Below are 25006 nucleotides of genomic sequence, written 5' to 3'. Positions count from 1 at the left end.
ACAACTGTGCCCTCTCAGATCACAGAGCAATGAACAGGTGAATATAAATACATATAGTAGGAAAAAAAAAAAAGTGCAACATGCAATCTCATGAGATCCAGATGGACCATATCTCTGTGCTTAATGCTCCAGAGAATAACAATATCTGTACTGAAACCAGAGTACTAAACACAAATAAAATCTATTATTTAACTAACTCGTTCTAGACTGAGCCCTTGAGGCCCAAGTTACAGATCCGAACGCATTCTGTACTGATAAATGGGTTCAATAATAGATACACTGCTATAACCATCAATAAAGCGTCCCATCTGTGACACTGGTAGTGTCCCCCAGGAAGGTGCAGATAAATGTTTTTAAAGTAAGTCATGCTACACTCTATCAAATCTTAGGTGCCACATTCATAGCTTTTGTCACCCGAACTCCCAGAAGAGACACAGACTATTTGTTTTCAGTAAGCCCAAAGTGTAAGGTAGCCCAGTATCCTACCACAGTGAATGCTGAGGTTGGGAGCAGTTCTGTTAAGGAGGATAAACATAATCCATAGGTGAATAGAAGCAGCTCTGTTACAGGGAACTGCTACCCACTAAACAGCTAAGTTTCCAACAGAGAAACATGCAAAGAGAGAACAGAAATGCATATTGCTTGCATCTCCTTTTGAAATATTTCAGTAGATCATGCTTGACTCCTGAATCCTTTCTGGAGCTTACAGCACCCTCTTCCTCTCCCACACCCCTCATTTTTGCTACCCAGATATGTAACAGGCTAACACTAGGCTCTGTGGAAGCAATTGCTCCACTATCTCTGTCTAGACAATATGAAATTGTCACAAATGACATCTAAAGTACAATTAGCAGAGAAACTGCAATTTCCACTCTCCTCCCCCGCTCACCAGGAAAAAAAAAAAAAAAAAAAAAAAAAAATCACACATTATCATCCTCCAGGTTGTCAGTCAACGCCGCAATGATGAAGATTAACTGTGCTCACCCTGAGAGATGCTTCTAGCCCAGCTTGCTAAGATAGGAGGAGGGGGACTGTAGGGTTTTTTTTTTTTTTTTTTTTTTATTAAAACTACTACAAGAAGATATAAATTGCCTCTGTTCAGCAGCACTGAGATCTCAGCAAACTCCTTTTCTGTCAGACATCAGCAGCTATGGAACCGTCACTCTACACTTGCTCTGTTACCTCGGGTCTGCGAACAGCAGCAATCGCTAGCAAGGGGGGAAAGGAAGCAAGTCCAAGTTACAGGACACCTTTACACAAGGGAGAGAGAAAGAGAGTGCACACACACAAGACCCTACAAGCAGAAAAGGGAAATGTCTCAGGAATGAAGCAGCTGAATGCCAGAACCTGCAGCTCGAGGGGAGAACAGTCATAAAGCAACCTCCCCACAGCACATCAGCTTAGCATCCTTAAAATCAAAAAAGGGCGTTCAGCCAGCTGCCATCTTCCTAAGCTGCTGCTGCACACTGACCACCAGTGCAAACCAGTAAAATGAAGCAAGCGCTCCTGCCTCTCCCACAGTCCCAGCCTTCAGCTACAAAGAGGGCCTAAGAGACCAATTCATCCTTATCCTTTGAAGCAGAAGCATATTGACAACTCTGGCAGCTTCTGTGAGTTTCCTCTTCTGGTTTTGTATCTTTCCTGGAAAGGCTTTTATATCCCCTACTGCCCATTTGGAGGTGAAATTACTGCAGTACTTCATATCACATCCCTTTTTCAGCCCTCCGAATTACAGCCAGCAGTCAGTTCTCCTGAACACTTGTCCCTACGGATGTGCTCCAGTGGTTCCTCATAGGAATGTAAAGAACAGCAACAGTTTAAAACTAGATTCCCTTCAGTCATCTTCCTCTTAAGGCTAGGCAATGTTTAACCTAAAGATAACAAGAAAGCTGAAGCATGAAGACAGCTGAATGTTCTCCAGCTGCCCAACAGCACTGCTCAAATCCTAAGCTCAATTATTAACTGTTAACAAGCCCAATTATTTCTTGGAGATCAATTATAGCCTCAATAGAACACTAGAAAACTATTCTAAACAAAAATCTCAACCAACCCAATCCACTGGCTTTTTTTTTCCCCTTCCCTTTTCTCAGAAGAATAGAGAAAAATTATTTCAGACATCTCTGTATTGTGTTGCCTGCTTTCAAAGAGCAAATTGAAATCACGTAAGGAGAAACCATCAAGCGTTTTGTTCCATAGCTCCATTTTCCATAAAAGTTTTGTAGTTCTTGTCAAACAGAAAAACACTATTGCTATCACCAGTTTCATATTCAAGCTTAAAATAAAAAAAGCAATCAGTATGCAGTTCTAAAGATTGCCTGAAAAGAAGATTTCTAAAATTAAGTCCTTAACATAATCTACTGTGATACCTCTAAGCTAACATTTCTAGACTGTTTCAGCTTTCTCATGGTTACGGTTAGACATATTTAACCCAGCATCAAGATTTGAATTAAGACAGGTCAGAAGCAGATGATTACAAGAGAAGAAACAGTCAAACAAAATGGTCAAACTTTTCTTACAGCAGTTGTAACCACCTACAAGAGATAAATACCCTGAGAATTTCACTGCTGATGAAAACCTCAACACTCGCTTTTGCAGTTCTCTCAGTTAACTCCTCCATCCCCTTGTTCACGTCTTTGACATACAACTCATCCTCAGTGAGGAACAAGAGTTGGTGGCTGCCTTTCTTATGAGTATCTAAGCCCTGTTAGGCATCCTTTTCATCACTTTTTTTTTTTTTTTTTGTTAGTCCACATAATGAACGCCCTTTGTAAGAAAATTTCCTTTCTTTAGGGAAAGCAGTGACAGCAAAGATGCAATACGTGATCACAGATACATTCCAAACGTGGCCTCTGTAGAACACTTTGGCCTGTTTGTGAGAAAAAACTTGTGCTAACTCTGAAGGGCAACCAGGGACAGAGAAGACATCCTTCCCAGCTGGAGGTATGGAGTTGTCAGAGAGTCAGGTTTGATATAGGACAGAAGTTATCACGAAAAACATTTTTCCCCTTCACTGATTCTGGGCAAGAATCCTGTAGAAAACAAGCTGTAAGGATTTCTCAGTCAGAAAACAGATAGCATGTCAGGTCTTCAGCCAGGATGGGAAGGAGTACATTTGGGAAGGAATGCAGTGAAAAGAAGCACAATTACACAAAACAACTGTAAGTAAGAGTTCGAACAGCAGAAACAAGCACTGAGATTTGAGTTCTCCTAATTGCAAGGCAGGGAGCAGAGTTTCAAGAACATCATGGTTAACCCTTTAAAGTTTACCTGCTTTAGAATCACAGAATCATAGAATGCTTTGGGTTGGAAGGGACCTTTAGAGGTCATCTAGCCCAACCCCCCTGCAGTGAGCAGGGACAGCTTTAACTTGATCAGGTTGCTCAGAGCCCCATCCAACCTGACCTTGAATGTTGCCAGGGATGGGGCCTCTACCACCTCTCTGGGCAACCTGTTCCAGTGCTTCACCACCCTCATTGTAAAAAACTTCTTTCTAATGTCTAGTCTAAATCTATTCTTCTTTAGTTTAAATCCGTTATTCCTTGTCCTGTCACAACAGGCCTTGTTAAAAAGATTCTCCTCATCTTTCCTGTAGGCCCCCTTTAAGTACTGGAAGATCGCAAAAAGGTCTCCTTGCAGCCTTCTCTTCTCTAGGCTGAACAATCCCCACTCTTTCAGCCTGGCCTCATAGGAGAGGTGTTCCAGCCCTCGGATCATTTTGGTGGCCCTCCTCTGGACCCGCTCCAGCAGGTCCATGTCCTTCTTGTGCTGAGGGCCCCAGAGCTGGACGCAGTACTCCAGGTGAAGTCTTACCAGAGCAGAGTAGAGGGGCAGAATCACCTCCCTCGACCTGCTGGCCATGCTTCTTTTGATGCAGCCCAGGACACGGTTGGCTTTCTGGGCTGCAAGTGCATATTGCCGGCTCATGTCCAGCTTTTCATCCACCAGTACCCCCAAGTCCTTCCCCGCAGGGCTGCTCTCAATCTCCCTCATCCCCCAACCTGTACTGATACCGGGGGTTGCCCCGTCCTAGGTGCAGGACCTTGCACTTGGCCTTGTTGAACCTCATGAGGTTCACAGAGGCCCACCTCTCCAGCTTGTCCAGGTCCCTCTGGATGACATCTCGTCCTCCTGGTGTGTCAACAGCACCACTCAGCTTGGTGTCATCTGCAAACTTGCTGAGGGTGCACTCAATCCCACTGTCTGTGTCATTGATGAAGATGTTAAATAGCACCGGTCCCAGTACGGATCCCTGAGGGACCCCACTTGTCACCGGTCTCCATGTGGACATCGAGCCATTGACCACGACCACTTTAGTTTAACTAGAAGTAATACCACATGATGAATTGTGCTATTACTGCACCTCTACTCTTGGACCAGAAACTTCGACTTCCATTTACCACCTGATGCCACAGGAGCTACACAGCACCTTTGGACCTCATCATAGGGAAAGTCAGTCACTCTGAGGAAGATGACAGCTTTTTTTAAGTGGACCCAAGGTCGCACTGTTAATCTGTTACTTTGCCTGCTGACAAAAGGCCATGCATCCAAACAAAACATGAGCGAGCATTATGCAGAGGTCCTCATCATACAGCACCCAGGGAGTGATTAATGTGTTATTTCAACAGGCAAAAGGAAGCACACATCCATGATAGACATTAAAAGGGCCAAGAGCAGCTATGACAGCATTGATTAGTTTGACAATAACTCTAACATGACAAGAACGATCAAAGATCTTGCACTTTCATTTTGCACGGACAAAACTTGAGGGGAGGGGAGAAGACATTTATATCAGCTCAACCTGATATATGCTATGAGCATATGCTATTTTGCTCTACAATGGCAGTTTTAAAGCAGTGCTCAGAATGGGGCAGGCACCTCAGCCAATCTGAAGACAGATATTGCATTGCTCCACCTAGACCCTCAACAACGTGTGATTATATCAGAAATTCAGCTAGAGGGAATTGGTTCCCAGTCATCACAGTTATGGTAACAGGCTTGAAAACATGGCCAGAACATAGCCACAGTGAACTCCCTCAGTCTGCAGGCAGCTTTACTCTTCTGAGGGCTCTTCTACATACCTTCATGTGTCTGCTTCAAATTCTCCTTGTTCTGGGAGTTCCCAACACCACAGATTGTGTGGATAGCAGAAATCTCTGCTTACCCACGCACGCAGATCTGCGTCAGCTTCTGGGATAATTATATAGGGCTCCTGCTTCTCCATAGGGAACTGAAGAGGAGGTGTCTTTCCTGAGGGGGCAGAAGCCATACCATTATCTCCATAGGCTTCTAAGGCTATGAAAACAGAGGTCCCACCACACATCAATCACTTTCTTTAAAATGCTCTTGTTCAGGCTGGAGTAATGAAGACAGTCAGGTCAACAGACAACTGGCAGGGCAGTTCAGCCATTTACCCCAGCCCTTCCACTTTATGAAGACAGGGGAAGGATTTGATACAAATGCATTTCAAGCAGAAAAATGAGTCAGTTTCCTGGCAGATAATGAACCCTGTTTATTCACAGCCTTCAGTTCTAGCAGGTGCTTTCTCAAGAAGAGCAAGGGAGGGGGTCAGTTACATCATCACACAAACAGCCATTTGGCACAATCAGTTAAATATGTATGTGGAAAATGTTTAAAATGCATGTTAGCTATTCAACAGACCAGAACGGCTCAACTGGAGAAATCTAGAGTCATCACTATTTTGGTTACAGGCGTATTACTGAGTCAGATCAGAGGTCCCTCTCTCTCCTCTTGCTCCAGGCCCAGAGAGTAGATGCATGCTGCTCTACTGCAAGCTCTCCAGCCCAGATTCTGTAATAAGGAGCAAATAATTGGATGAGGGTACTTTGTCCCCAAGCACACCGTGCTGTGTGCATGTATAAAGAGTGTGAAGAATGAGTGCACGCACGCAATATAAGTGACTGCACATCTAACGATTAAGGGCTTGTATTAGCATAAAAAAGAGGCACGCTATACTGCCAAGACCTCTAGCTGCTCCCCACACTCAAGAAAGCTACACAGAGCTTTTAGTTGAGCAAGCAGACCTGAAATAGAAGGTCTGAGGGCCTGCCCATAACTTGTTTCTTGGCAAAAGGAAAACAAAACCAAAACAAAACTTAAGAGATTGTTTTAACATTACTTATCTGAAGCCAGAAAACAAGCTCTAGGAATCACAGCTAGATAGTTTAAGCAGTCAAAGACCACCATTAATCACAAGTTGAGCATCGTCCGCTAGACAGAATACTCCAAGTACATGAACTCAATGCACATAAGTAAAAAATGGGAACAGGAGCAACTGTTTCAGGTCAAGTGAGCTTGTCTGGACATGCTGCCCACCCTGCAACAGTTAGATCAGGAGGCCACAAGGAAGCCATGTGCAGACAGCACAGGAGACAGACAACGTAACAAAGGACGGCTTTCAAGACAGGGAAGCTATTCACACTTCTTCCCTGTCTGTAGGAAAGCTGAGAACTGATATGTTTTATGGTATCCTCAAATAGCTATCTGTTTGAAGTCAGCTGTCTTTCAACTTCTAAGCAATCCGTCTTTATCTCTTTGTTGTATGATCATCTCATACAGGCCTTCCTCAAAAAAAAAAACCAAACCCCAACAAAAAAAACCACAAAAACCAAAACAACAACACACCCAACTCTAGCTTTCATTACTCCTCAGTAGAAGTAAAAAGTAAGCCAGTTTGGAAGCATCTACCTCTTCCATCCTCATTAAGAAACATCACTGGAATCCACTTCCACAAGTGCAAGTGGTCCACAAGTGGATCGTTGCTGCTGTGCTGGAGCAGGTGAACACAAAGCAAAGTCCCAGAACAATCCTATAGACAAACACCTGTAGGGAAACATGTCTCCATTTCCTGGAGACCGCAGAGAAACAAAGTTTACCTATTTCTTTTATAGGTAAACTCCTCATTGCTAAGCTTGGACTACCAAAAAAAGAGGTGGGAGAAGGGGAGTGGTTTGACTGGGGAAACACCATGAATGTATTTGAGAAAGCAGTTATTTCTATACCTGCTGAACCTGCAAGCCAAGCTGCTGCAAGAGTAACATGCAAAAAGAATCTCTGTATGCTACAGTCATTGCTGTGTATTTAAATTCAGGCCAAGAAAAAGAAAAAGGCAGCTGAAGCCTTTCTGCAAGTTTGGTGAAGACTGCACATGCTCAGCTTTCCAAAGTACTCAGGGAAGCTCAGCAGCAGGGAGTGACCTCTATTAGTCACTACAAGAGGGAAAGCACAAGGCATCATTTTTTCCCCCAACAGCTCTCAGTAATGAAGTAAAAGGGCTCTAGCAACCTTAACATTATTCCTAAATCAGGAAATCAGCAAAGGCAGGGGGAGGAACCTTTGTGCAAGAAAACAGGCACCTCTTTCACTTGCTCTTCTACATAACAACTACCAGCACAATCAAGAGCTCAAACTTCTACCACGGAGACAGCAGGCTCAGTCCAGAAAAAAACCACAAAGCTGGAAGTGTGGCAGCAATAACCTCAGAGCTCATGTAGACATCAACTGGCCATTTAGATATCATGGTAGCCTCTCCTACAGTTCAGGCTGTGGTTACATTCTCATGATAAAACTAATTTGCATTTTCCATTTTTAGAAAAGGCCAGACAAACAATACTTGCCAAGTTTGTCCACTACCTGCACATCTCACCCATCACCACAGCTATTTACCATCTCTAAATGTCCATGTCACCTTCAGATTATCACTTATGTTTGGCACTGACAAATTAGGTCTTCATTCATTCCTGTGTGTCCAGGCTAGCATTTCCAGAAATCATTCCCCCACCCAACAGTTTTGGCCTTCTCCCCTCAAGCCCCTCTTCCCAACTGTTACCTCAAACATATGTATTTTTCTTGGATGAAATGGAAATAGTGCAGGAGTTAGTAGTAGTTAAGAAAGGATCACAATTATGACTGGAAACTAACACATGAGAATTTGAGAATATGCAAGGGAATAAATAATGCCCAGGCCAGATAAGAAGGTATTAGCAATGCATGCCTCACTAACAAGTACCTCCTCAAAAGAATACAAATCTGTAGAACTTCAAGGATTGACAATAGGAACATCCTGCTACAAAGAATGTTGTAAAGATAAGGGAAGGGCACAAAGGTGAGGTCAGCAGTGACAAAAGGAAACATCTTACCCCAGAAGATGGGGCGATTGCCGAAGCATGGTAACTGAGGGAAAGGTAATTCCGGCAGGGGGAGATTGCAACCACCGACTCAATTGAGGGAGGAAAGGACTAACCCCCTCCCCACCTCCTTTTGAGCATGCACAGTGAACTAAAATCACACTGTAGCTTTAAAATTAAGCAGAAAAGATACAGACCAATGGAAGAAGAGGGTGCTCATTCAGTTCAATGATTATGTATTAGATAGGTGTGGTGTGTTAACTGTCATGTATAAATGTCAAAATGAACTTCAGGAGGTGAGCTTGATTTGTGGAAATATTCCACCCTGCACCCAGCGCCGAATAAAGTAATGCCTGCTCTTTAATACATCAATTGTTAGAGAGTTTTCCTCCCGATTTCAGTGACACAACCACAAACCTGAACCTCTTGTCTCTGCTTGCAACCTCCTTCATAACTTCTATTTAACCCCCTGTTCCTCACAAACTACTGAGATATTACTTATCTCTATCACCACCATTTTCAAGAATTGTAACAAGCATCTTTGGAATTATTTGTTACCAAGCCTGAAAACAGCACAGCATAAACTTCTCTAAAACTATCAAATTACACATGAAGGCTACAAGGTTGCTGGAAAATCCTTCTTTCCAAAGCACACGTAAGGTCTACACACTGTAAGTTTAAACGAAATGCTCAGCCCAAACTACAAATGCCAGGACACCAGGCTAGCAAGGTTTCCACAAATAATGGGCCTGAACATAAGGGGTGGGGAGAAATGATATTGGGTAGGTCCATTTAGATTTGGCACAGGCCACATTCCCACTGATGTGCGGTCTGAGCAGCCAGCATTGTACTGCTGCCTCTCTTCTCCACAGCTCAGAGGTGTGCCCTCCTCCTGCTCAAGTCCTCATTTTTCAGTGAACTCAAGACATCACTGCCACAATAGATATTAAATACTTGAATAAGCAAGCCACAACTGCTTTAAGCAATTAGGGAAAAAATAGTAACAACATAGGTTTTGTGAAATAAGGAACAAAACAAGACCAAATACACTAGGTTTGTGTTCTGTCTCCACCAGAAGATGCATTTTGTAGCTTTAGGTAAGGCAACTCCCTCCTGCTTTAGTTCCCTCCCCCCCCAAAAAGTAAAGGGAGTAGCCCTACCCTCCTCTCTTATTTTCATGGTAAATTTCAGTCACAGAAGTGTCTCCTAGTAGGCAACTCTGTACCCACAGCAGAGGGCAAGGAAATGTTCTGGTGGTTTTGTTTTTAAGGCTAGGATATGAGACATGCACCTTTTCATTCAGTGCTTTTACACAGTGAGAAAACTACCAGAAGCCAACATATGCAGAGATCTGAACAGCCTGGTCATTTAAGTCAAAAACCAGAGCAGCACATCAGAAGCTCAGGCTCCAGCAGGAACTTGAGAACAAGCTGTAAAAGTGACTGTACTCTTTTTCCATTTCACATACAGCACTCACCATTGCTGGGCAGGAATGGGAGTGTTCTTACCCTGTCAATCTACTTTAACCACAGACTGGTCCCAGCTTGACCACAAGTCAACACCATATCTACAATTTAGAACTGAAAGAGGCATCCCCTCATGGCCATGAGTAAGCCATGCCTATTGGCATCAGAAAAAAAACCCCAAACATATTCACAGCCTTCTTATGGAAAAGGCAAAAAATTTAGGCAATAGCTCACAGCACACTTGAACAAGAAAATAAACAGCCCCATGGAAAAGGTGACTGCCCAGACTTCAGTCAACATCTGCCAAGCATTCCTCCAGAAAATAAATCCCATATTATGGAAGTCTTCTGAGGATGGATGAACAACCATTTAAATGCAAACAAAACCTTTGACAAGACAGAGTGCAAAGAAAGGTCTGCTCCAGGCTTGGCAGGCAATGAGCAAAAAGTTGAGACCAATTCTGCAAAGTTGGTCTTTTACAGCTTTAACTCATGGGCATTTGCATGTCAGAAAGACAAAATACCTGCTTCACCTTGAGAACCACATCTGTCCCTTTCAAACCCTTACAAAAGGCAAGAGGATAAGCTGCTCCCTTGCTTGCCTTCTGTATCAGAGCCATTTCCCCTCAGGATCCCCATTCATGCCTTTCCCCAAACATTGAAGAATTTGCAAATGTATGGTAACTAAGGAGATAAGCTGCAATTTTGGACTGGAGGGGTTCTCAAGCTACCTTGTTTTCTTTATGCAAGAACTCAGAAACTTTCTGGTTCTGCAAGGAGATAAGGAAAGCAAGGAGCAGAAGCAACATTACCCCCTTGTGGCAGCAAAGCAATATGGAAATGAAATAAATTCTGAGAAATTCAAACGGGAATAGACTAGGCATTTCTTTTCATACCTGTTGTATGTATAGAGAGCTACATGCTGCCAGAAAGGCCAACAAGACTGAAAAAACACGTGGTACAAGCTGGAGTCACTGTACTACCCAGGCAGGTGAGAACAGTCCCACTGCTTCCACCCTGCTGCACCTGGTGTTGCTTCAGGCCTTTACATGCCTGACAAGAGCAGAGCACAGAGGTCTGCATTTGGCTAAAAGGTAAAAACACAGGTAGAGCATTTACACCTTTCTAAGGAAAAGGGAATGCAGCCAAACTCTTTTGCAATGTATAGCACCGATGACTGGATCACATGCATAATCCTATAGCTTTCTCATCTCTCCTAGATAGAAAACCTAGATTGTTAAGTACCACGCAATCTTAGCTCAGGAAAGAAGACTCGGTTCACGTTGCGTAGCAAGAATGCAGGTAGAAGGGACCTCAATCCTCAGACAAGAGCTGGCAAAATGAAAGAAATTTCACCCTGTTACATGGTTCCAGGGAAGCTGGTCCACACTTGTGACTTGTGCACTCTGCATCCAACAGACCAAAACACAGCAAAAAACAATGCCTTTGGTCAGCTATGCGACTTCAGCAGGTCACTTATTTGCACAGCACTGTGGACTCTGCACTTTTATACACTCACAAACAAAACAAAGGAGTTTATGCAAAGTGTCCCCAGACAATACAAACTCCCCGACTTCACATACACTCCTTCCTACCTGTGTGCATGGCAAAACCATCACCCAGGACAGTTCAAAAGACTTCTCAGATTTTCAGATAACTTCAATAATCTATCTTGTCTGCCAAACTAAATAAGTGAGGCAAGACAAAAAACATTATGCATTCATAAGACGCAGGCACAGAAGTTACTCATTCCAAAGCCTACAGAATTTGACCTCTGGAATGAGTGCAGTGGAATGGTTAGAGAAGTTTAACATAATTGCCAGACAAAGCTTCTTATGGAAGAATAAGGATAATAAGCGTTTCCTCATGAAACACAGGTTTGATGCAAACCTGCCTGGCAACTGGACAGCGCTCATCTTTCATTTGCAGTAATTCATTCAAATCTCTAGTCAAAATAGACAGGTAAACAACATCAGAATTGCCCCCTTACTATATTACAAGCAGCTAAATCTTTAATATGTAGAGCACAAGTTTCCCCTTGTGTATTTCTTTTCACCCTTTCTAGGGATTGTTTCACAGAATAAGGTTTGAAATATGTCAGCAGGGACACACATGACACTACTTGTTCCTTGCATCCATTCTAGAAAGACTGTGGCCTGGACTGGCATGCCAGAACCAAGAAACACCACTAGATTTAAAGCCAGAGGATTTTCTTTTTTGTGAAATAACACACTAGTTCTGTAGATATCACTTGGGTCATATTAAAATAGCCAAAGAGGTGGCATTTGAAGATCTGGATCAGTGTTATTATACAGCACTGCACTGTACCTGTCATTAATTGAGGCACTGAAATACATTTCAGTGGAGACCACTGCTAGGATTTTATATATCATTTTCTTAAGAAGGTGGCACTAGCTCCTCTCAAACAAGCAGCTGACTAGAAGAATCCTCTTTCATTCCCTGTTCAACTTTTCATTACCAACCTGAATTGGCCCATACAGCAACAATAGCTTAAAGTACTTAGAGGATCTTTTCCCTCACTAAGATTACAGTATTAACACAATGCTTCCTCAATCCATTTTTTAATTAACAGGAAGTTATAGAAAAATTAAACTAGTTATCATCTGTTGCTTAATTATCTTTCCTTCGTCCAGGTCTTGCCAATAGTTTCTATCACCAATTTTATGCAGCACATTTCATATGATAACTTCAGGGATTTTGGAGGCTCTTTTCACTTTGATGTTAGAAGTGAGGCAAAGATAGATCCACAGGGGAAAAACCCTACATTTCAATTAATGTGATCAGCCTGGAGAACCTCAGAAAAGCTGAAGCTCAGTCTCACCAACTTCTGCTTAAGGTAGACCATAAACCTTTCCCAATTTCACTGACACAGCTTCAAGAAGCACACAGCTTGACACCTGTGCTGCTTTCAGGCCAATCTGAATGTGACAGGGCTGCTGTACTGCCGAGGCTCTCAGTGACATGTTCCTCCTAATGGAGGTGCCAGAGCTGTTAGTCAGGAATAGCTTCATTACATGCTTATTAATCCCTTCATGATTAGCCCAAGATAATTAGCCCAGCACCATCAGAAAGAGCAGAATTCTCTCCCTACCCAGCTGGCATAGCTGCATCAACAGAATTCAAAGAGGAACAGCCTTCATTAAACTACCTATTAGCTTAATTGACCCTCTATGGCAATATCTTCCCAGCAAGCTACTTCTCAGCCAGGCAAGCCAGGTCAAGGAATGGATCCTGCCCATGGACAGGGAATGAGAACATACACACACAGTTTCCAGATGCAATTTTTATCTTAAGTTTCTCAGCTGGCCTTTGAATACAGAGCTCAATTGCCCAATGAGGACATCTAATGGAGAAACAAAAAAGAACAGAATATAAAACAGGTTACAAGCAAATACACGCATGTCCCCCAACGCTAACAACTAACTTGAAGTCCACAGGCACAAAATTACATTGATTGAAAGTGCATATGCAGTAATCAGTTGCACCCTCAGGCTTGAAGGCTTACCTGCCCTCTTCTATTTCCCCAGCACTTTCAGCATTACACAGCTTACATCTCATGTACCTCAGTCACCATCTTTGTACGCTTCTGCAGCTGCAAAGGTTAATAGACATTTTGGACTCTGCTGTGCAGGAGTGATTCCAGCACTGCCAACTGTGGGAGCACACCCTAGGTCTGGGAGACAGGAAGGCTGGACCTGATGATGTTCATACTATGCAAAAATCATGTAAGTGGGTGCTTGCTGACTTGTTATTGCTCTATAAGGAAAAGTATAACAGCTAGTTTGAGAAGGGAAAAAAACTACACCTGCAGGATATAGCTATCCCACATGTAGGGTTCTTTTTAAGGGGAAAAGATTTCATAAAGCTCCCCACAAGTCCACCCAACATGTTTAACAGAAAAGGAAATGAAGTTTTACTTCAAGGAAATTGCCATGAGCATTTAATACCAGACTGCTCACTGCTTGCAGCTTCCTTACCTCACTACTCTACAGCTACCTTCAGTCAGAAGGGAAGCAGAATCCCCTGCCATACCTGTTCTTGAGAAAGGCCTGATAACAGAAGCAGGAGACTGCAAAAACAAGAGTCCCTATGAGCTTCTCAGCAACCTCCGCCAAAAGCGTTTCACTGAAGGTTTCATCTTATAGGAATTCATCTGGAATTAAACTCATGCATCAAACTACACGCTCCAAATTAATGTCTCAACAAAAAGCACCTGTTTGCACAGGTGACCAAGTAGGCAACTAACCCTGCACAGATACTACAGCAACTGAGCAGGCAGCAGCAACCACCATGGGCAACAGGCAAAGCGACCCAGAGATTTAGTCACAGGACTCCAGCTGTCAGGCAGCAACACATCCACGCTCCTGCACACTGGGGTGGACTGAATTCTATGCCTCAGGGTATTTTTAAATTATACAACTCCCACAGAAAAGATCACATCTACAGATCCCACCACGCCTCATTGTCCAAATACGTGCCAACTGCCTGATCAAGAAAAAGGTTATTTGCCCCCATTATTTCTGACACTACAGTGACTCGGCCCAGAGAACAAGTCACACACTGGACACACTATGAGCACGTACAGCTATTTCAAAAGAAATATAATGCAAGACTTACTCAAGTGCCATTTTAAAGCTAAATTTGTCAGCTCCTTCTCACTTCTCTGCCCTTTAATAGTGGACTAGAGGATATCTGATTTAAATTAATGGCAGGTAAGTCCAGGCCCAAGAAGTAGTTACAATGTAATCAGCTTGAGACTCTCATTATGGAAGGCTATATTTAAAAAAATAAATAAATAAAAAAAAGAAGTGGGACAAGGATTTAGAAGTAGGTGAATAGTTTCACCACCACCACCACTTATTTGCTATGTGACTACAGCAACAAGAAAGGCAGCCACTGTTCCAGCCTGAGTATAATCAGCTTATCTGCAGGAAGAAGGAAAGAATTCCCTTTCCTCACGCACTCCTGTGTACAAAGGCTCCTCAGTCAGTTACATCTGCATCCAACCTGGAAACTTTGCTTTCCTACAGCACAAAGCATCCATTTCTGAGAAACAGCAGGACGGACCTTTCCTCCAACAAGCACACAAACCACTTGACAGAGAGGATGTCAAACTGAAAACCAGTAGGGAAACTGTATCCATAATACCAACAGAGCTGAATTGTCCATACAAGCCAGCAAAGACACTTCCACACAAAGCACAGGTCCTTCCTGGTGCAAGTTTGATTTGGCTCACTCAGCTTCCTGTAACACATCTGAAGTATTTAAAAAAAAAAAATCCTTCCAAAAAAAGAACTGCCACCTTAAAAAAAAGAATACAGCAAAGCCTAAAATTTTCAGCAGTCAGCATGCCCCCAGCCAGCTTACCCTAGATTCAGGTCAATGGGAACCATTTTCAAAACTTACCTCTTTATCAAAGGCAAGCAAACTGCATGGGTTTGAGCAAACACTCACAACTAAGGTACATGCCCAAACCAGTGATGCAGAGGTTTGACTTTTTTTGCCCTATATGGCAACACCAAGGAAATGATTGTTAACCCTTCCAACTTAACAACTACAATCTCAACAAGACACAGCATTCAAGAAAGCAATTCTCACTACTTGTGCCCAATTTTCCATGCCTACCCTGGGCAGATTCTCTGTGTGCAGCACGTGCGTGGTATGGGGCACAAAGGACAGTGTAGCACATCCTGTGTTCCACCCTTCTGCAGTGTCTGGGAAACACCAAGAGCACAGTTCACCCCAGAGATCTGCTGCCAGAGCCCATACTTTTGCCTGTCTGTACTACCATTCTCCTTCCCCATTTAGAGGTCTGGTGTTTGTCCTTACAGACACCCTCAGAACCTATCTGCAGCATGACAATGGCAGCTATAAAAGACATCAATGCAAAGTCTCTATTTTCATCTACATAAATAGCACATGACCATATAAGAAAAGGTTTTTAACTCTGAAAATACTGAAAAACTCAGACTAGATGGGAAAGATTTAAGAAAAAACAGAAGAGGAAGGCCAAGCATATATCTTACCTCCTGAGTGAATCCTCCTCTGAGCTTTCCTCAGGCATTTCCTGGTTTAAGGCCTCCTGTGATACATTCCCAGGTCTGCTTGAAGCCGACTGGCTGTAAACTCTTTCCCAGTGCCCCGTCTCCTGGTTAAAGACCACTCCCACGGTCCTCTCCTCCTGTGGGGTGGAAGAGCTGCCCAGCTGCAGCCTGCTAGAGGCAGGAGCTCTGCCCTCGGTTCTCTCTGCAGGCTGCACCTGGCTGGTATTTGGAGGCACACCCTCAAATGTGCTTTGGACCTGCCCTGGTGTATAGCTAGGCGTGCTTCTTTCCCAGCGCAGCGTGTCATTGTTAAAGGTCAGCAGGTTATGACAAGCGCGACAGCGGTTTAGGTGACCCCGGGACAAATTGGAATTGTTTTCACTGCTGTGTGGAGTCTGCTGATGGGAGGGACCCGGCCGATCAGGCTCAATGTTGTTGTTGAGCATTTCTTGAGCCTGTTGTGACTGGCTGGGCTCCCCACCAATCCCCTGATCTAACTCCTGAAGCCGGTCATATTCCAGGAAGAATCGCCTCAAATCACACTGGAGCTCATTACGGATGCTGGCCGGATTGCTCGGGCCAGCACTACTACCACTGTCCGCCTCAGCCCCTGGGGCCAGAAAGCCCCTCCCTTCTGTTGCAGAGGTATAGACGGACGCCTGGGAACCTCCCTCCTGCTGCCTCAGCACTGACAGCAAGCTCACGGAGGAGGCACTGGTCCTAGGGGGAGGCATGGCTTCCAGCTCTGACCGAGAGCTCATATTCAGCACTGTCCTGGACCAGTCAGACCCGCCTAAGCCCGAAGCCATCTCTCTCGCAGACTGTTGGTAGCGGGACTGGTGGCCTGCCAAGGGCCCGCTGAGGGACCGCCGTGTGGGGCCCAGGCTAAGGTTGCGCAGGGTGTTGCCAGCAGTGCTGCTCTGAACTGTGCTGAAAGCAGAGGGCCTGTTAAGTATCCCGTGCTCCTCCTGCGCAACGGATGCCTGCTCTGGGGGTTGGTAAGGCTCTGTCTGCACAGAGGAGAAGGAAGTGCCAGTGGCCCCAGAAGATGTGGAGGGTGCGTTTTCCTGGTGTGGGAAGAGAGAAGAAGGAAGTCTTGCACTAGAGCATCGGCTGCAAAGGCACAACATCCCCAGGTGCTGGCAGCACTCTGCCGTGGGATAGCTGACACGCTCCCGGAGCCTGTTATAGACAGATGCCCTTGTGTTCTCACTGGCTGGAGGCGGAGGTGGTGGTGGTGGAGGCGGTGGAGGGGATGGGGTAGCAGAGTCTTGAACACTGTTTTGCTCTCCCACCTGTATGCCAGAGGAGCGGGAGGACAACATATGCAGGAAGTTGTGGAGGAGGGGTGTGCGCCTCACAGGCTGAGAAGGAAGGATAGCGCGCTGGCGATAATGCGGCATCTCTGTGCTGTCCACGGAGATTTCCACTTCCTCATCGCTCTGCAGAAGGAAGCAATCAAAGTTCAGCCACCTCACAGCAAAATCCTATACCTCCAAATAAACAGCAGAAAACTGGCTACCATCCCAGACAGATGAAAGAATGCGATAAGTTCCTTCCTAGAGACCTTAACTTGCAGGAAACCAGCTGACTCTCTATTTCAAAGTTCATTTTATGGATCCAGACAACCTCTTCCTACAGCCCAGTGAACTTTGACAATACACTGTTCATACCAACAGAAGCATCAGCACCTGAGGGTCAGCAGCTGTGAGGAGCATTGTTAATACCTCGTGTAGCTTCAAATCCAGCAGAATGTCACAACAGAACTGAAAGAGCAGGGCCACTGGGACATTTGTTCCACCACCAATGAGACAGTGAGGGCAAAACAAACAGACTTTGGAGAACTCTTTAATAGCCCTACACATAATACAAGAACATTCATGGGACCAATTAAGGCAAGACAAAACTCGGCTTAGAAGGACTTCAGGTTTTCAGAAAAGCACAAGGCTGCGTAGGAACAGACTAGGGTTAATGTACGTAGAGCATCTTGTAATTAGTCAGTCAATACAGGTACTGACATTCCCCTTACCTGCTGGTTAGAAGGGTTAACAATTGCTGTGAGCAAGTAATGTCCCAAGGGATCAAACCTTACCAGCCTAAAACAAAAGCAGAGCCAGTATCAATCATCAGTTCACATTCCACATTGACACAGGAAGCTGGACACAGCAGGGAAGAAAATCCCACGTGAAACATTTGCAATAACATTACTACATTACCATCATCATCTTCTGAAGGATGTCAAAAAGTTTACGCATTAAGAAGAAAACATACTTATCTAGCTGAAGACTGCAGCTATTTTACAGACCACAGCAACACTATATAGAAGTTAAAAGCTGGAAGCAAGTACTGCTGTATCAGTTGAAACAGCCAGGAAATTTTAAGGGTACCTATATATTACAAATTGGAATTTAGTGCAAAGGGAGATACTAATTTCCCTTAAATGTTACATCATTGTCTTATTTTAAATTGCTCAAAAGAAGGCATCAAGTTTCCAGCAACAGTTTCCTCTGTAACTGCACCAAAGTAATAGCTCAGCACTCTCTTCCAACAACTTCTGGGTTCTCTTGTCCTTACGGCTGACAAGTTTAATTACTAAGCGTACAAATGAACATGAAGTAGATCCTGGGCATTTATTGGGCACACGTCAGATTACAAATATGAACAACCAACCTGATCTATTATATCCAATTGGGTTTTTTTTCCTGTGCACAGGACTGTTTTTCTACCAGCTTGGGTCAAGGAGCTGTAAGCAATGCTTCTCTCTGCTGCCTCAGTGCAGAGGGTGCAGCATCCCAGAGGAACCCCCCCACATTCCCCAAATCTGACCATTTTCCATATACAAGCATTCTCTTCCCCCAGAAGCAAGAACTCACCTGACCCGCTCCATTTCACTGGCTGTTTTCACCACTGCAAAAGGCTCCCGACGACTCCAGTCCCAGAAATGTATCTCATTGGCAGTTGCAATCAGCAAGAGCTGAGCCGTAGGATGAAAAGCAAGCGATGCAATGGCATTGTTGCTATCTGTGAACCAGCTCTCACTTCCACCCTGAGTGAGGAGTCAAGAATCACAAGCAGTTTAATCACAAAGTTTGAGATCATTAGGGTCCCATGTATCTCTCCAAGACTTTGCCTAGAGCATGGAAGTGACATGCTTTCTTGGCAACAACAACAGCTGCTCTCATAGGAGGTCATGTGTCATGTCTGAACACAACCCTACTTGCAACAATGACCACAGATGTATTTTTGTAAGTAGGTGTGTCTAAAGCAGCCTGTAAAAATGCTGCATTTCAAATCAACCAGGTAAGTATATGTGTTTTGCCTCTGTGCCAATCACCAGACTAGGTAGAACTGGCAAAGCAGCAGCTTCTCTAATGAAGAGTTCAGATATGCTCAGTGGAATGAAAAATGGCATGTCTTTCACATAAGATAAATAGGCACCTTGCACAAAGTTCTCCAGCATTATCTGTACCACTCTAATCAAATAAACAAGCACGGCTAAGGAGCATAACCTACCCAGCGGGACTGAACAAAGAATCTGTTGCCTCCTCTCTAGACAGAAGAGGATGGCTATGATCTGTTCTCTGCTTTTAGAGACAGGTCCCAGTAAAGCTTCCAAACAGCTCTCTTACCAGGCAAGATTTAGGAAACAAACTCAGACAAAAAAAGTCACCACCCACCAAATACCAAAAGCACATACGTTTCAGGAAAGACTTACATGTAAATCCCAAATTCTAACCTCCCCATCTAGGCATCCTGAAGCAATGAGGCCCGGGATGGTGGGATGGAAGGTGACACACCAGGGAGTGCGGCGATGTCCAACTAAGGAATGAACACACTTGCCCGTTTTCACCTCTGTTATGTAGATGTTGTGGTTCACATGTGTGGAAGCCATTAGGGTCCTGGGAATGCAGAAGGTAGGACAAACATGAGCATGAGAAGAGTACAGTAAAACCAGACCATGGTTAGCTTCATCTCAACAGGGTCTGTTCACACCTAACCCAGCAGCTCTCCCACACAGAGCTCAAAGGGTAAGAAGCTACTGTTTCACCAATGGCCACAAAGCTTCCTGTAGCCAGATTTCAGGGTCCATGCAAACATGAGCTCATCCGATCTGCAAGCACAGACTTGACCTTGAAAGTCAGAGTGAACATGCAGCTCGGAAGGAACACCTGAGTTTGGGGCAAATAAATATTCCCAGTTCTTCCACACCGTCTCAACCAATGTCAAATCAAGCGACACTAAGACAGATCCCACCTCCATTTCTGCTTCCAATACACACATCATTCTGCTCTGTTCTTTAGTCCTAGATATCCCAGTGGGTGTGCCACATCACTTGGCATGTCGTGCTAAAATACCCTTTACTCCCTCAAGTTTCTTATGAAATCCCATGGTGGCCGCACAGATCCTTTTTCCTTAGAACTATGCATCACTTGGGTACCTCAGAAATTAAACACCAACTATGCTCGAAGCTGTGAGATTAGGAAGGTGCGCACGTTCCATCCATGCATGTCAGGAACCAGAAGTTTCATTCGGCTGTTCAGGACTGGACAACGGGCACAAGCCTCCACCACTTTTGTAAGTGTAAGGAGACTGCTGAAACAGGGAACGAACTAGGAGTTAATTACCTGTCTGGACTAAACGCCAGCAAGAAGGTGGAGCGTGGACTGTCTGGTAACTCAACTTTCTGAAAAAGCCAACAAAGCAGGAAGTGTTGCAAGTGTCATATGATCATACTTTAACTGTAAGCCACACAGACAACAAGGGGAACCCGCTGCAGGAACATATCTAATATCACATCACTGCAGGAACCGAACAGAGCCAGAGAGCATATCAACTGTAGCACATCAAATGTACAATCACAAGACAATTTATTTCAAACCCTGCCTCCCTTCCCCCACTCCAATATCAAGCTATGCACCTCTATCCCACCACCTTACCTTGCCCTCCCATTTCATCCATCGAGTTTTATCCTCCACCAACTCCTGCAGGAGCCGCTGAGCACCCAAGGCTTGGGTACCCCGTTCCCTACCCCACAGGATGCGGACAGCATTCTTCTCCGGTACAACCTTCATGGCTCTCAGCAGCCAATGTTACACCAACTACTGGGAGGAGACACCAGCAGGTTCCAGATGACAACCACCACCAAGCTACAAATAGGCTATCCACATTTCAATTGTTTATCTTCATGGAAACCTAGAAAGATAAGAGAATGATAAGGAAGGCAGTTTTTACCTTGATCACCTAGATGAAGTAAGAGCTTTAAATCCCAAAAGACTATAGATTTAAGAGAAAAATCTATCCTCTCCTGCAGCCTTTGCTACCTTCTTCTGTTATCAAGGCCCAATTTTGACATTTGTGCAGCCAAAGATTACTTTGAAAGGTTTTTGAAAGCTCCCAGCCTTTTCCTTGTGCATGTGTCCTAGACATACCACACCTAAAGAGAATAAAAAATTAGCCTTGAAACTCTTTCCCTTCCCTCCCTTCCCTCCATCTCTTGATGTATATAATAAAGAAAAAAAGATTTATGAAGAGACAGTCTTTACACCTTGAAGATTTAGGTCCTATCTGGGAAGGGTGACTGATAGCTAGAGGAATACTGTTAAAAAATTGACAATACGACAAAGGAGTCTCTGGGGAATTATTCAAATTTCAGTAATAGTAATTATTATCACTGCAAAGGTCAAGCGATTGATAGACCTCAAGTCCAAATTACTTCCAACTCCATCACAATAGCTTACAAAGTAAGAAAACAACCATGTATTGGACCAAAACCTCACACTGCAGCGGCATCTTGGCCAACTCCATCAAGATGATTCATTTCACCTGTCTGCACATCACCTTTCCATCTACATTGCTCTTAGAACAACAGTTCACGCAAGTAATGCACAATGGCAAAGATTAACGCTTTTAGTACACTTTGAGCTGCTAAGGAAAGCATTAATACCCATTTTCCAGGAAAAAAAGTTAATTCTTTGAAAGAACTAAATATAGTGACCCTAATAGCAACCAAGTTACACAGCTTTTGAATGGTCTCATACATTGGAGTTTGGCACCAAAAGCTCTCCAGAAACAAGAAGTTTCTTAGAATACATAAACCAAGAAACACTGCTGCAATGCTATGACCTTTTGATCCCAGCAGAGTGCGCATACTACTCTGTCATCTCTTTAGAACATAAAGATCTAAAGACAAATCATCCTCAGTTCATGTTACACTGACCAAAACCATCAATATGCAATAGAGAAGGAAGTGGCAACTTAAAAAAAGTTAAAAAACACACATACAGGGGGAAAAAAGGCTCATGTACACAAGAAGAGATGAATTGTTAAATGACAGAACTCAGAACGGTCATTAGCAAACCTTTCTTTCCTCCCACTATCCCTAAAAAAAACTTTCTGAACAGATGATTTAAGACAGCTGCTGCTTACAGGGAGGAGCTGAATGAAGAGATAAGCCAGAAAAAAGAGTTCTAATAAAGCAGCCCAGTTTTCATTTGTAAAAGTACAATAAAGGGTACTGAAGTGATGAACAAGTAAAGGCATCCATCTTCCTAGAAAAGAAATTCACCACAAAGAAATTCAAGCTAGCTGGAAATTCCCTGATGCTTAATGTGAACAGGATGGGGATCATCTATTTTAGAGAAGCTGAACTTCGCAGTGTAACATAAGCCTTCTTTCGAGAATCTCTGAAAGTCAGCCAAACATTAGGTAGGAATTATTCTACAAAATAAAAGCCTTACTGAAAAGCAACACAAAAACTAAAGATGTCACGCTGCAAGTGGATTCTTAAAAGCAACTGTGCAGGTTAAAAGCGCCCAGACCCAAAAAAACTAGAACAAGGATAACTGGAATAGATACAGCCAAAAGCACCATATAATACAGGAATCACTAAACCAAAATCTTTTTTCACTAAATGCTAATAGATCCTCACTGGGATTCTGCAAACAGCACCAGTCACCTATGTTCAGAAATTACTGGATTCACATGGCAAGCAGTGTGGAGGGGAAGGACAGCTCAGAATGATACAGGCAATAAAAAGACTATTTTACAGGAGGAAACTGTAAGTCGAGTTTTGTCTAGTAAAATTAAGAAAACAGTAGCTGAATATTCTATAGGGGTGCATTCCAGGAGTAAGGACTACAGCAACCCAAGAATAAACATATAAACCGGACACAAATGGAAGGCCAGACTTGCAGCTGGAATAAGCTTGAAGTTTGAAGAGATCTCAAACATTAAGCTTTGGAATAGCCTTTCAATAGCTGTAAAGGACAAACAACCTAATTAACTTAAGAGATCCTGATAATTTACAAGCAGGATAACCCAATTACTCACGAGAAAGAACAAGCTCTGACAACGTGGGAACATTTCAGTCCTATCAGAAAGACTAATGTTCCCTGAAGTACAATAGCAGCAAGGAAATCAAGAGGTTTAACAAACATCTTTACGTTTATTTATGCCACAGGCAAGTTTACATATCGTAAAATAAAGAACAGATAACACCTACAACTACAGTTAGTGAACCTCTCATATTCACCTTACAGAAAGACCAAGTCATCTTCACTATATAAAATCAAGCACATACCTTAAGACAGCTTATCTAAATCTTTGCAGATGTGTACTGATTTCTTGAACTAATTTGGCTATAACAAACACTTCATATGTGAGCCTCCTGAGCGTGTTTGAACCTGATGTTTTTCCCTCAGGGACTGTCCCTCCTTTTTTTCAGCCTCTTCTGACTCACCTCTTTATCCCATTTGAAAAGAAAACAAAAGAGACTCAGGGCTCAAATGCATACACAGTACCCTGCTAACCTGCTCAACACTTTAAAAGCTGGGATCTCTTCAGAAAACACTGAATGCATCCTTCTTGAGTGGGGCTGGCATTCCGGTATTACCCTGGATCCCTTTGGGGGCCAAGCTTTACCATGCCTCATAAAGGGAAAGTTTACTCCTTTATCTGAATTAGCCTGAATACAGTAACTGCCTTCCGCTCACTGGTGACATATTCAACAACACTTCAGATGGGCAAAGCAGCCTTCAAATGGAGAAACAGATCCAGTGTAGACATGGGCAATACCTTTGTCCACCTTAGCAGGAAGCCTTTAACCTTATTATTGGATCATATGTTCATTTTTGGTGGTTTTTTTGATGGTTTTGGTTTTTGCGGTTGGGGGGGGGCGCTTTTTTAAAGGAGCCAGTTCCTTCTCTAATCTAGTAGAGATACCCACCAACTCAAAACGTTCTGCTCAAATATAAGAAGCCGAATGATGACAGCATGTTATTAAACACCATTAGCAGATAAACCATGGAAGTACCAACAAAATATTCATAGCTACTCAGTAGCCATCCAACTAACAAAGTTTAAATGAAACGCAGTGGGTTTGAAAACACTTCTCAGGCCTCAGCATAAAGAAAACTTGCAGCTCACTGGATCAAACCTGTCCAGGCAAGTGGTGGACTGATTCAGTAACAGCTTCTCTTACAAATACCCATGCTATCACAACTGATAAACAGCTGACCACCAAAACAAGGAACTACTCAACGATTGGTATTTTTCTGTTTTCTTCTTGTTGGGGGTGATGGGGTTTGGGGGTTGTTGGGTTTTTTTTTAATCAAAAAGTGGAGTCCAACAACTGGAAGATTAGCTGATGCCCTGGATGTGGTCCAGGGCACCACAGAAATTCTGAAAGTGGAGAGTCAGAATTTTTTCTATAATTGGCAGCTTTGTTTTCTTAACAGTTTTCTCCCTTCAGGGCATTTCAGGACAGCATGCTGGGCTGTTTACAGTTTTGGAAAGAGCATTACACAGCCCAACCCCAAGCCTTTTACTTGCTCTGTGCCAGCTGTCATGGAAGAAGCCTTAAGAATTCCCAACCTAAGAGCAATATAAGCTCACTTGTAATTGTCACTTTTACAGATGATGAACCTCTAGAAAACCAAAGTGAAGCAGCAAATTGGTAATACTTCATAGTGGTACAGGACCCCATGATAACACTGACAAAAAGGTAGGGAGAGGAGTAAAAAGAAGCACATTCAAATCACCATATACAAAGGACATCAAGATACTTTATGCATTATGAAGTGGTTCACCATCCCAATTAAGAAACTTTAGCACTTTACAAAGATGATGGTCCCATCTCTTAACATGCCCCATCCTGCGCCGCCGCCCCCGCCCCCAACATCTTTGGGGCTATTAATTTTGTGGAGATTCTGGTACCACCGTTCCGGAAGCACAGCTGGCTTTGATACAAAGAATAATATTGGAATACTACCTCCTGTTAGTCAATTCTCCATTGGGGAAAAAAAAAGTTATTTCATGTGGCCTTCAGCTCTCAT

The 25006-nt window shown here is 43.5% G+C and overlaps 1 protein-coding gene across 4 annotated transcripts in view; it reads right to left on the bottom strand.

Annotated features, from left to right (window-relative positions):
- Positions 1–25006, bottom strand: part of AMBRA1 (autophagy and beclin 1 regulator 1) — a 137260-nt gene that overhangs the window by 105986 nt on the left and 6268 nt on the right. For 2 of the 4 annotated variants that reach the window (XM_075712465.1, XM_075712464.1), the window contains exons 2-7: positions 20612–20867; positions 20300–20358; positions 19390–19573; positions 18548–18720; positions 17704–17770; positions 15657–17116 (exon numbers count right to left, since the gene is read on the bottom strand). In XM_075712465.1, the coding sequence (XP_075568580.1) occupies positions 15657–17116; positions 17704–17770; positions 18548–18720; positions 19390–19573; positions 20300–20358; positions 20612–20746 (2078 nt within the window). In that variant the 5' untranslated portion in view covers positions 20747–20867. The remainder of the gene's footprint in view (positions 1–15656; positions 17117–17703; positions 17771–18547; positions 18721–19389; positions 19574–20299; positions 20359–20611; positions 20868–25006) is intronic. The other 2 variants (XM_075712466.1, XM_075712467.1) reach the window with 2 other exon arrangements.

Source organism: Pelecanus crispus, chromosome 6, assembly GCF_030463565.1.
Source record: "Pelecanus crispus isolate bPelCri1 chromosome 6, bPelCri1.pri, whole genome shotgun sequence".
NCBI lineage: Eukaryota > Metazoa > Chordata > Aves > Pelecaniformes > Pelecanidae > Pelecanus > Pelecanus crispus.
Note: the sequence above shows the minus strand (reverse complement) of the source record. Positions and strands in the feature narration are given on the sequence as shown.